Here is a 13,064-nt window from a genome sequence, read left to right as displayed (position 1 = left end):
CAGCCACAAGAGGAAACACCTTTTCCATATCCATCTTGTCAAGACCATTCAGGATCTTATATACTTCAATCAAATAGCTACGTTGTGGGAATTCTGTGAGTGCTTTAGTTGGGTAAGATGCACTTTTGTAGTATTGACTATTTAAAGTGGAATTGACCTTTTTATTTGAAGTATCGTTTGCCTGTTAATTCTGATTCGTGTTAAAGTAAAAGCTACAAAAAGTGCAATCTAGTTGGTAAATTCTTCATTTGAGGGTCATTGGGTAAATTTGGTTATTTTGGTTTACCATCCCCACAAGGATCAAACAGGAATCCAGAACATCAGTATTTATTTATTAAAAATGATTTGCTGGGAATTAGTATCGCTGATATTAGTGGACAAATGCTTCATGGATTAATACCTGCATTAAGTTACAGAATTTCAAAATGAATATGTTAAATGTTTGTCTGCTAACACCATGATCAGTAGTTGTTAAGTTAATTACTAACCAATGCATGGCTCTAGTCATTAATGTTCATGGTTAGAAAGCTCAGCTCATGCTTCAGGTGAAGAGTTAATGTTCAGTGTAGTAGACATAACCAATGTTGGAAAAGTAGTTTGGGTGCTGATAAGATAAATCAAGAAATAGTGGAAAGGTGAGAACAAGCTTATGCTTTAAACAACTGTAAACTGTAGGGGAAAGGAAATTCTGAGGGAAACAGGAGGTTTCACAGTTTAATGAATAATGAACCTGAGGAGGAGACATTGTGAAGAGTTATTGGACTTTGACCCTGACACAAGTGCTGCTGACATGTGGGATGCTCACCTTGTTATAGTGCCATTGGTCGGCAGCCTTGACATACAGGGTGGATTTCGGGTACCTGCCAGAGAGGGTAAGCTGGGAATCCTATAGAGGTGCGGGGGCTTAATCGATAATTGGAACTGATGCTATGCCTCTTCTTTTGCTCCCTGTTAACCTGCAGCCAGTGTCCCTATATAAGTGCTAAAATTTGTCGGAAGTGCTTTGGGAGTCCACACAGCCCTGACAATGCTTTGCCAGGATGGGGACAAGTTAATACCCACCTTGGGTGTTCCTGTCACTGTCTCTACCCCTTTCGACACGTGGCTTGACAAGACCCACTAGATCTCCAACTGAGGCCTTGCATATACAGATTCTGGCCTAATTTCCAGCTTTTCGAATGAACTCTTGCTAAGGTTATGACAGGAGAGAGAGGGCAGATGATTTTCTGTCCCTTCATTTCAGTGGAGTGACATTGCCTGTAGGATTGGAATTAGGAGAGAGAAAAGATTAGTGGAAAGGATGTGGAGGAGGACCAGGAGACTGATTCTTAGTTTAAAACACCCTTAGTTATCTAGATAGGCTAAAAGAATTGGTACTCTCCCAATTAGAAAAACGTAGGTTTAGGGTTGATCTGATTGAGGTTTAGAAGATGATGAAAGGAATAGATTATGTTCCAATTGATAATTTTCCCCAGTTAAATAAGGAGAACCAAGAACCACAATGTTAAGTTGTATACAGCCAGCTCTGGATTGGATTTCAGATGATTCTTTTCCAAGACGATATAGAGTCTTCAGGCAAGTCAGGGAAGGAGGTAAAAGAGGATTGGGGTATCGCAATATTGATCAAGAAATCAATTCCAGCAGTAAGGAGGGATGACATCTTAGAAGGCTCCTCAAATGAAGCCATATTGGTAGAAAAAAACAAAAAAGGAACAATCACATTGCTGGGAGTGTACTATAGGCCCCCAAACAGTCAGAGAGAAATAGAAGAGCAGATATGTAGGCAAATTTCAGAGAAGTGTAAAAATAATAGGGTAGTAATAGTGAGGGATTTCAACTTCCCCAACATTAACTGGGTTAGTCATAGTGTGATAGGTTTCGGGGGAGCGGAATTCTTAAAGTGCATCCAGGAGAGCTTTTTAAGCCAGTACATAGAAGGTCCTACAAGAGAGGGGGCGGTCCTGGACTTAATTTTAGGAAATGGAGCCGGGCAAGTGGTAGAGGTATCAGTGGGGGAGCATTTTGCAGATAGTGCTCATAACTCGACTAGATTCAAGGTTGTTATGGAAAAGGACAAGGATGGGCCAGAAATCAGAGTTCTAATTGGGGGAAGGCCAATTTTAATAAGATCAGATATGATTTGGCCAAAGTGGACTGGGAGCAGCTACTTTTTGGTAATTCTGCGTCAGTGCAGTGGGACTCATTCAAGAAGGAAATAGGGAGAGTACAGGGCCTACATATTCCATTAAAGTCAAAGGGTGGGACCAACAATTCCAGGGAACCCTGGATGTCAAGGGATATACAGGATTGGATAAAGAGAAAAAGGGAGACTTAAGGCAGATACCAAGGGCTCAAATGGCAGAAGCCCTAGAGGAGTATAGAATGTGTAGGGGGGAAACTTAGAAAGGAAATTAGGAGAGAAAAAAGGGGGCATGGAAAAACATTGGCAGGTAAAATAAAGGAAAATCCAAAGTTGTTTTACAAGTACATTAAGAGTAAGAGGATAACTAGGGAAAGAGTAGGGCCCAGTAAGGACCATAGTGGTAATTTGTGTATGGAGTTGGAAGACGTAGATAGGGTTCTAAACGAATATTTGTGTCGGTGTTCACAAGTGAGAGGGACGACGTGGGTATGGAAATCAGGCAGAAGGACTGTGATATAATTAAAGAAATTATAGAAAGGGAGGAGGTTCTCAGTGGTCTGGCAGGCTTAAAAGTTGATAAATTTCCTGGCCCGGATGAATTGTATCCCAGGCTATTGAGTGAGGCAAGGGAGGAGATAGGGGCACTGGCAATAATTTTCAATACCTCTCTGGTCACAGGAGAGGTGCCAGAGGACTGGAGGACAGCTAATGTGGTACTGTTATTGAAGAAGGGAGGAAGGGATAAACCAAGGAACTACAGGCCAGTCAGTCTAACCTCAGTGGTGGGGAAGCTATTGGAAGCAATCCTGAGGGACAGAATTCGGAGAGACAGGGATTAATGAAGGACAGTCAGCATGGTTTTGTTAAGGGGAAGTCATGTCTGACCAAATTGATTGAATTTTTCGAAGAGGAGACCAGGTGTGTAGATGAGGGCAATGCATTTGACATAGTCTACTTGGACTTCAGCAAGGCTTTTGATAAGGTCCCACGTGGGAGACTGATAATGAAGGTAAGAGTCCATGGGATCAAAGGCAATTTGGCAAATTGGATCCAGAATTGGCCAAGTGGCAGGAAGCAGAGGGTGATAGTTGAGGGGCGTTTTTGTGACTGGATGACTGTGTCCAGTGAGGCTCCACAGGAATCGGTGTTGGGTCCCTTGCTGTTTGTGGTAAATATAAATGATTTAGACTTGAAAGTAGGAGGGTTGATCAGTAAATTCACGGATGACATGAAAATTGGTGGGGTGGTAAATAGTGAGGAGGATAGCCTTAGATTACAGGAGGATATAGACGGGCTGATCAGATGGGCTGATCAGTGGCAAATGGAATTTAATCCAGATAAGTGTGAGGTGATGCACTTGGGCAGGACAAACAAGGCACGGGAATACACGATGAATGGTAGGATCCTGGGAAGTACTGAGGATCAGAGGGATCTTGGTGTACATGTCCATTGGTCCCTTAAGGTAGCAGGACAGGTAATTAAGGTGGTTAAGAAGGCATATGGGATACTTGCCTTTATTAGCCGAGGCATAGAATATAAGAGCAGAGAGGTTATGCTGGAACTGTATAAAATGCTGGTTAGGCCACAGCTAGAGTATTGCGTGCAGTTCTGGAATCCGCATTATAAGAAGGATGTGATTGCACTGGAGAGAGTGCAGAGGATATTTATCAGGATGTTGCCTGGGCTGGAGAGTTTTAGTTATGAGGAGGGATTGGATAGACTGGGGTTATTTTCTCTGGAGCAGAGGAGATTGCAGGGGGACATGATAGAGGTGTATAAAATTATGAGGGGCGTAGATAGGATAGACAGGAAGGAACTTTTCCCCTTGGTGGAGGGACCAATAGCCAGGGGGCATAGATTTAAGGTAAGGGGCAGGAGGTTTAGAGGGGATGTGAGAAAGAATTTTTTCATCCAGAGGGTGGTGGGAATCTGGAACTCACTGCCTGAAAGGGTGGTAGAGGCAGAAATCTGCATAACATTTAAGAAGTATTTGGATGTGCACTTGCAATGCCATGGCATACAAGGCTATGGGCCTGGTGCTGGAAAATGGGATTAGAATAGTTAGGTACTTGTTTGACTGGCGCAGACTCGATGGGTCGAATGGCCTTTTTCTGTGCTGTGGACCTCTATGGCTCTATGACGACAGGCTGCCATCTTGTGTGGTGGATGCCAATTTTCTGAATTCCTGCAAGCGAGTGCTAAATCTGTTTTTGGTTGGGACAGAGATTACCTTTTACAAAAAGTAGGCACTTTAGTGCCAGACTGGTCTTGATTGACTAGATAACTCAGAGAAGGATTTTACAGATGGTTTCCCCCCTCCTATTGCCCTATCTAATCCGATGTAACATAAGAATATAACATTTCACCCAAAAGGCAGCACCTCTGGCAACGTAGCACTCCCATTTCATGTTGCTGTGGTTTTGCCTCTTGTTGCTGTCCATTGTGTTGTTGTCTGTCACAGGCATTCAGTATTGAATATCAGTTTGTCAGGAGATCCCTGGACTGACTCCTAGCTCCCCTACCTGTACCTGTGGGTTCAACACCTGCTGGAATTTGCATCCAGGCTCCCATGTTTGATGGTGTACCTCCAGCTCGGAAATTCATGAACTCTTTAATGATGCAGCATTTGTCAGGTTTTTAAATCCCAAGTTCAGTGTGATCATTAGTATATTCTCATTCACCTCTTGACTTTTATCTTTTTAAACCTTGGTGATATTTACAATATGGGCCTTAGCCTTTCACTTCAATATCTCAGTAAACAAATACATCACCTGAAACCTGAATGAGCTCTGCAGACCAGCTTCAGTCCTAGTATGTGCTGACTTAGCTGATCTTAGCCAGTTGATGGAGTTCTGTTGGAAAAGGAAAGTCTTGAATTTATATAGCACCTATCATGTCCTCAGGCCTCCTGAGAGTGCTTTGTTGCCAATGAAGTACTGTACTTTCGAACCAATTTGCACACAGCAGCAAACAGCAATGTGATGATGACCAGAATCTGTTTAAGTGGTGTTCACAGGTTAAAGAATTGTTCAGGACACCAGGAAAACTCCATTGTTCTTCTTAAAAAGCGCCATGCGATCTTATACATCCATTTAAGAGGGTGGACGGGGTTTCAGTTTAACATCTCATTTGAAAGGGACCACAGTTCTCCCTCAGTCCTGCATTACAGTGTTGCCTGGATTTTGTGCTCAACTCTCTCTGGAGTGGGATTTGAACTCACAAAATCTCCTGGGTTGGATACCCTGCCACCCCTCCCCCACCACTGACATTGGGAATGGAGGCTGCAGGATTGGGGGCAAGTGGATGGGGGGGAGCTGAAAGTACCAACACTGGCCAGTGTCTCAGTCTTGGGAAGCCATTCCCGCCCCCGGCTATTTTGGGGGGGGACAGTGGGGGTTCAGGCCCTGGGAAGGCTGCCCAGCCCAATGAGGCAACCGAGCAGGCAATTAGGCTAATTAAAATCCTTGTTAAAGGTACGTTTAGGAGGCTGACTGAGAATCTCCAGATGGCCTTGGTTTCCCAACGCAATGTTGGGGGGTGGGGGGGAAAATGGGTGGTGGGTGTAGACCAGCTGCCTGGAGGTGGGCACCCAGTAGCTGGCCAGCGTGCTGGTGATCCTGGCTGACCTGTAGGCCCCAACTGCCTGCCTGGGTGTGAGTACAACCAAAGGCGCCTTGTAGAGGGGTTGTCCCTATCTCCACCCCCCTACATATGTGGTTATGATTTCTCTTTTTTTTAAAAAAAGTTTTTAAAAAGCGGCTGAGAGGGCTCTTTCATGTTGAAGTGTACAGCAATTAGGTGCTTCTGTAAAGCTGGAAGGGCTCTGGTTGGACCTTAATGGAACAGAGAGCCTGTCTCCATATCTATTAAGGGCTCACCCACATGAAAATCTTAACTTTAATCTGTTTCCCACCAGAAATGGGGTTCTGACCCGAAGTCATATCTGGCTCCTGGTTCCTATCCCTGTGGTGAAAATTCAGCCCCCTGATTCAGAGACGAGAGTATTATCACAGGTCATGGCTGACATCTGGAATCTATTCTTCCTCAGATTAGAGAGGGGAATAGCTAACTAGGGTTCATACTTCTGTTTACTAGCCCTGCTGCAAAATACATCTATGTAGATGCTCATTGAGCTGACCCCATACTTACTGTCGGGCCAAAGTTGTCCAGTTATCTCATCCTTGTTTCCAAATTCCTCTGTGTTCTTCCAACTCTGGCCTCTTTTTTCATTAATTCATGGGATGTGGGCTTCGCTGGCTGGGCCAGCCTTTATTGCCCATCCCTAAATGCCCTTAAGAAAGTGGTGGTAAGCTGCCTTCTTGAACTGCTGCAATCCCTGTGATGTAGGTACACCCACAGTGCTGTTAGGGAGGGAGCTTCAGGATTTTGACCCAGCGACAGTGAAGGAATGGTGATATATTTCCAAGTCAGGATGGTGAGTGACTTGGAGGGGAACTTCCAGGTAGTGGTGTTCCCATCTATCTGCTGCCCTTGTCCTTCTAGATAGCAGTGGTCCTGGGTTTGAAAGGTACTGTTGAAAGAGCCTTGGTGAGTTGCTGCAGTGCATCTTGTAGATGGTACACACAGCTGCCACTGTGCATCAGTCATGGAGGGAGTGAATGTTTAAGGTGGTGGGTATGGTGCCAATCGAGCGGGCTGTTTTGTCCTGCATAGTGTTGAGCTTCTTGAGTGTTGTTGGGGCGGCACTCATGCAGTTAAGTGGAGATTATTCCATAGCACTCCTGACTTGTGCCTTTTAGATGGTGGACAGGCTTTGGGGAGTCAGGGGTTGAGTTACTCTCAGCAGAATTCCCAGCCTCCGACCTCTGTTGTAGCTACAGTATTTATATGGCTGGTCCAGTTTAGTTTCTGGTCAATGGTAACCGCCAGGAAGTTGATAGTGGGAGTTTCAGCGATGGTAATGCCATTGAATGTCATGGGGAGATGGTTAGATTCTGTCTTGTTGGAGATGGTCATTGCCTGGTGCTTGTGTGGCGTAAGTGTTACTTGCCACTTGTCAGCCCAAGCCTGAGTATTGTCCAGCTCTTGCTGCATTTGGTCATGGACTGTTTCAGTTTCTGAGGAGTCACGAATGGTGCTGAACATTGTGCAATCATCAGCGTACATCCCCACTTCTGACCTTATAATGGAAGGAAGGTCATTGATGAAGCAACTGAAGGTGGTTGGGCCTAGTACACTACTCTGAGAAACTCCTGCAGTGATGGCCTCCAACAGCCACAACCATCTTCCTTTGTGCTCGGCATGACTCCTCTTGTGCATCGCAAATTTAATCACTCCACCCTTGGCAGCCAAACTTTCAGCTGCTTGAGTCCTAAACTCTGGAATTACCTCCATAAAGCTCTCTGCTTCTCTTTTCTCCTTTAAGATACTCCTTGAAACCCACTTCTTTTGACAACCTTTTTGCCACCTGTCGTATTAATTCTTTATGTGGCTTGGTATCAACTTCGTTCAATAATGTTCCTGAAAAGCATATTGGGATGTTTTAACATGTTAATTAATGCCATTATAGAAATACAAGTCATTGTTGCTGGTACCAGGGTACCAGATTGTATCAATACATGTGAAGACTGTGCACTCCATAACATGCAAACAGGAATTACTTATAGTGATCTCCCAGCAATCTATATGAGGACTTAACACAGTAATGTGTTCCTATATTTATCAGAAACTCGCCTGACTTAAAAAAGAGGTACCAATAGCAAGATCTGTCCTTTTATAATGGCTCTAAATAGTTGCTAAATGGCAGTTGAACTTCAATCAAATGCCTTTAATGTGAAGTTACTTTTCTGATGTATGGTGTATGTAATTACAATTGAGATTTTCTTTTCCAGGCTGGTTTTTGGCACACTTTATCCAGCATATTCATCTTACAAGGCTGTAAAAACAAAGAATGTCAAAGAATACGTAAGTAATCATGATAATTCTTGCAATAGTGGCCAGTATTTTCTTACATGTGTTTCATAGGATGTGGGTATCACTGGCCAGCCCAGCGTTTATTGCCCATCCTTAATTACTGTTGAGAAGTTGGCAGTGAGCTGCCTTCTTGAACTGCTGCAGTCCATGCAATACAGGTACATCCACGGTGCTGTTAGGCAGGGAGTTCCATAATTTGGCCCAGCGATGATGTGGTCCTGCTTCCCTCTATCTCCAAGAGGCTTCTCAGACTCAGGGATGCTGCCAGTCAGTCTGACTGGGTCCCAATTCCCCTTCCTGGCTCTTCAACCACACTCGGGGGCTTTGGGCTGCCTGAGACTCCTGCCACATTGCCACTCACAAGCCCTGGCTTTGTCCTGGCTGCTTTCTCCCTCACCTCTCAGCACCAGCCAGTACCTGGCTCTGCCCTCTCAGCTTGTCAGTCTCACACGGGGACTCCAGTTCCCCTGCTCAGTGCTGTCCCCCACCATTGCCACCTGCTGCCGGAGGTCCCACTACAAAAATATACAACAAACTGGCGAATACACAAGGGCGGCATTGACTTTGACAGGCACTGGTAAGGTGTGGCCACAGAGTCCACTTGGCAGCAGGACTTGTTCCAGCAGCCTGCCAAAGTCTGCCACCACCATCCCTCTTATGGCCCAGCCGCACTTCCAAGCTAGCAATGTGGAGAACATTTTGCAGCAAATCAATGGGATGATGACTGGTCAAGGTTAGGTTATTGGTCATCCTATTTAACCTGGCAGTCATAGTGTGCAAGCCATTGATGATTGGTTCTGTGCTCTGGCTTGACCGCCGCCCATACCAGTGGCCATTCTTTCTATGGAAGAAGACATCGTCGCAAAGACCTGCTATATTACATTATTCATGCTTGAGAGTGGCTCCTTCAAACTCTCTGCACAGTGCGGCAGGAACACTTGCCAACACATCGCAAGTTCTGCTGCTGCTCCAGAGGTATCCTCTTCATTGACAACCCCAAGGTTCAGCATCTGGATCCAGACGAGCAGAGCTTTTTTTTTATTATGCATTAGATGTGGGCATGATTGGCTAGGCCAGCATTTATTGCCCATCCCTAACTGCCCTTGTTCAGGGGGCATTTTTTAAGAGTCAACCACATTGCTGTGAGTCACTGTGAGTCACCTGCAGGCCAGACCTGGTAAGGATAGCAGATTTCCTTCCCTCAAGGGACATTAATGAACCAGTTGGGTTTTTACAACAATTGACAATGGTTTCATGGTCATTAGCAGACTTTTAATTCCAGATTTTTATTGAATTCAAATTTCACCATCTGCCTTGGTGGGATTTGAACCCAGGCCCCCAGAGCATTACCCTGGATCTCTGGAATGCCAGTTCAGCAACCACCGCCTCCTCCAAAGCATCCTTGGAACATTCTGTTCCCTCCAGTGCAGACTTTCCATAGCTGACCTTGCCTCCACCATCTGCTTTTGTTCACTTGTGCCTTGTGAGCCAACTGTCTGCCTTGCTGGTTCCACTGAAGTACAAGTATCTGAGCTGCATGAGTCATGTGACACTGCATCCTCAGAGTGAGGGGTCATCATCGTCTTTATGCATCACCTCCTGCTGGATGCTCGAAGGCCTTATGGGAGTTTAAAGATATGAATTAGAACTGTCAAGTTAAAAATGCTTTAACTGATCATTATGCACAAAATCATGCTTCACTCACTACTGACATCGTCAACTTGAGTGAGTGTTATCTGCTGTATGATTGTCCAATGCTGTCATCAGCTGAGAAGGCAGTGAGAGGGTTTGGGGTAATACAGACATCAGGATGTAGTTGAATATGTTAGTGTACTCACCTTTCTTGCCCTTGGTTCGTTAAATCACTTTCAGGACTGAATCCAGGAGCGTTGCACGACACTCCTGCTGCTGACCTCCAGCCATACCTTCCTGGTTTCACTGGCAGGCTTCTTCCTCCTGTCAATAGGGAACACAATCTCCCTTTTGGACTTTGCAGCCCCCATCATCCCATACTGGAAGGTGTTACTAAAATGAGGTGCAGCCTTTGAAGGTTTGCACTCCAATCTGTCACTTCCTTGTGTTTTACTCCTACCTCCATAATCCCTCAAATTTCATATTTGGAGTTTCCCTTTAAATATTAGAGTTGAAATTGACTCATGTGGGTTGTCATTATACCTGCTCAAGCTAATTGGTTGGAAAATCTGGAAATAATAGGCTAATGCAGTGACTAGTTTAAAAAAGAATCACTGACAAATGCATGGCATTTAATTCTGGGTTGCCTGTATGCTACTGGCACAGTCCTACTCTGCTCACAGCACATCAGGAACTTAAAATCCAGCCCAACGTCTCTCTAATCGTTCCAACTATTTGAGAGTTTTAATAACATGGCTTCAGCACTTTGGCTTTGCTTTTAATGCTAGAGCCACAATATGCTATTAATGTATTTAAACTTTCCACGCTATCCTTTTATAGGACACAGTAGTTTTCATGGCTTCATGTAAAGAGCATTACACAATTGTCCCCATGAATATATATGATATTTGGATACAGAAATTTGCTTTACAATAGATTATCTGCAGTTGAAATGAGTTGGGACTGGGAACATTGAGAAATTGAATTTTTAAAAACTTGACGCCTAATTTTGAATTGCATAAAGAGAGAAAACTAAATTTAACATTAGCTGCCATGGAATCCGCTACAGAAATCACAACTGTGTATAAAACATAATCCTGTTAAATGACTGCTTTATAATTCATATTGGTGTTTTTTTTTGGTGATTTTTTTTTAAACAAAAGTTAGGATCTATTTTCAACCACTGGAAATTTCCTTTTGAAGTCAGAATTTAATGAGAGGAACTATGTGGATGTACTCCAACAGTTAATATACAACTTTCCCTTGTTCCCTATACAACTGCAGCTGTTGTTTCTACTGCAGTTAAAGAGTGACCAGAATTGCCACAGGATAAATGGGAAAAAAACAAAAATCAGCTTCTATGGTGAGATTGTCCAACTGGTGACAAATCTAAAAAAAAATGCTTCAAACTGATCTAAATGAAGTAAGTTTCTGCTGAGCACATTTAAATCTCCCAAACCTGCGACCTTTACCACCTGGAAGGACAAGGGCAGCAGACACATGGGAACACCACCACCTGGAAGTTCCCCTCCAAGCCACACACCATCCTGACTTGGAAATATGTCTCCATTCCTTCACTGTCACTGGGTCAAAATCCTGGAACTCCCTTCCTAACAGCAGGTGTACCTGCGCCACATGGACTGCAGCGGTTTATAAGGCGGCTCACCACTACCTTCTTGAGGGCAATTAGGAATGGGCAATAAATGCTGGTCTAGCCAGCGACGCCCACATCCCGTAAATGACCACAGAAAAGCTATGGGAAAGTTGACTTATTGATAGTTAGGGTCAATTTGTAGCAGCAATTTCTATTTTGCATTCTTTGGCAAGATGTGATCAAACCATGGTATATATTTGTCTTTTTAAACCAGGTAAAATGGATGATGTACTGGATCATATTTGCACTGTTCACCACAGCAGAAACCTTCACAGATCTATTTCTCTCCTGGTAAGGCAGATTGTTGAATTATTATTATTTAATGATGGCCCAGCACAGATTGTAAGCCTATATCAATTCATATGTCATGTAAGAGTGGTAAAGTGTAGAGACTGCTGCCCAGCTAATGGAGCACCAACAACAAAACCGCAGCACTAAATCTGATTTCTCTTATGTCCACTTTCTTTTGTCGTATACAGAGGTAAATCCAACTCACAATGTAGGGATTTAGTCCATTTACATAGTAATGGCTGAAATATTGATGGACAGTAAGGTCCTGGCTAGAAAGTTGCAGCAGCAAGCCTGCCCTGACTGAAAAGAAAGCAAAGAAAGGCTTGCATTTATATAGCGTTTTTCATGAGCACAGGATATCACAAAGCGCTGTGCAGCCAATGAAGTACTGTTGAATAATATTCATTGTTCTAATGTAGGAAACATGACAGTGATTATAATGACCAGACAATTTAGTTTTGTGGTGTGATTAAGGGATAAATATTGACTCAGACATTGGGGAGAACTCCCCTGAACTTTGTCATGATAGTGCCGTAGAATCTTTTGCATTCACCTGAGAGAGTAGATGGGCCATTGGTTTAATGCCTCACCCAAAAGTCTGATGCAAAAGCGAGATCTTTATTCCCCTAGGTCATCAGCTACCTTATTGTGCTTTGCTGAATAGAAACATTGCTTGAAGCAATTTCTATTTTTTTTAACTTGCTAAGGGTCATTCAATTTTTAAATTGTGACTTTCCCATGTCCGGGTTTAATGAAGAATGTGAAATGAGGTAAGCAAAATGCTACATTGTATTACATATAATTGACAGCACAGACAAAGACCATTCGACCTAACGGTTCTATGTCAGTTTTGGGTGGGAGCCTGCTCCCACTGAAGTGCTCACTCTAATCCAAATTATATAAAACTACTGCACCTTCCACTCCACTGAAAGTTAAAGCAGATGTGTCAAGAACATTTGATGAATTAGATGTATAAGTAACTTCCCTTCACTGTTTCCATGGGCAGGACATTGAGGTCGGTGAGTGGGAGGCAGGGCCTGCTCGCCAACGCGTAAAATGATGTGGGATGATGTCGGGCGGAACTCTTGATGTCACCCCGCGCCATTTCAATTTTCAGGTTGGTGGGGGGGGGCTCAGCTGAATCAGCTGTGCGCCCGCCAACCTGTCAAGAACCAATTGAGGCCAAATAAAAAGTAATTAGACTAATTAATGGACCTGCCCGCCCAACCTTAGGGTTGGCGGGCAGGCCAGGAGCCCTGGCGGGCTTCAGAAAAAGCATGAAACCTCATCCATGGGCAGGATGAGGTTTCCTGAGGGTTTTTAAAAATGTAATAAAAGTTTACTTAAAAGTGATGGACACGTCCTAACTCTTGTGACAGTATCGCATGAGGGGACATGTCAGGGAAATTT

The 13,064-nt window shown here is 44.0% G+C and overlaps 1 protein-coding gene across 7 annotated transcripts in view; it reads left to right on the top strand.

Annotated features, from left to right (window-relative positions):
- reep1 (receptor accessory protein 1) overlaps positions 1-13,064 on the top strand; it is a 108,935-nt gene that overhangs the window by 36,721 nt on the left and 59,150 nt on the right. For all 7 annotated transcript variants that reach the window (XM_041185388.1, XM_041185399.1, XM_041185409.1 and 4 more), the window contains exons 2-3: positions 7,996-8,068; positions 11,578-11,654. In XM_041185388.1, coding sequence (XP_041041322.1) covers positions 7,996-8,068; positions 11,578-11,654 — 150 coding nt within the window. The remainder of the gene's footprint in view (positions 1-7,995; positions 8,069-11,577; positions 11,655-13,064) is intronic.

Source organism: Carcharodon carcharias, chromosome 1 (genome assembly GCF_017639515.1).
Source record: "Carcharodon carcharias isolate sCarCar2 chromosome 1, sCarCar2.pri, whole genome shotgun sequence".
Lineage (NCBI taxonomy): Eukaryota > Metazoa > Chordata > Chondrichthyes > Lamniformes > Lamnidae > Carcharodon > Carcharodon carcharias.
This window is presented reverse-complemented; position numbering and strand designations above follow the sequence as displayed.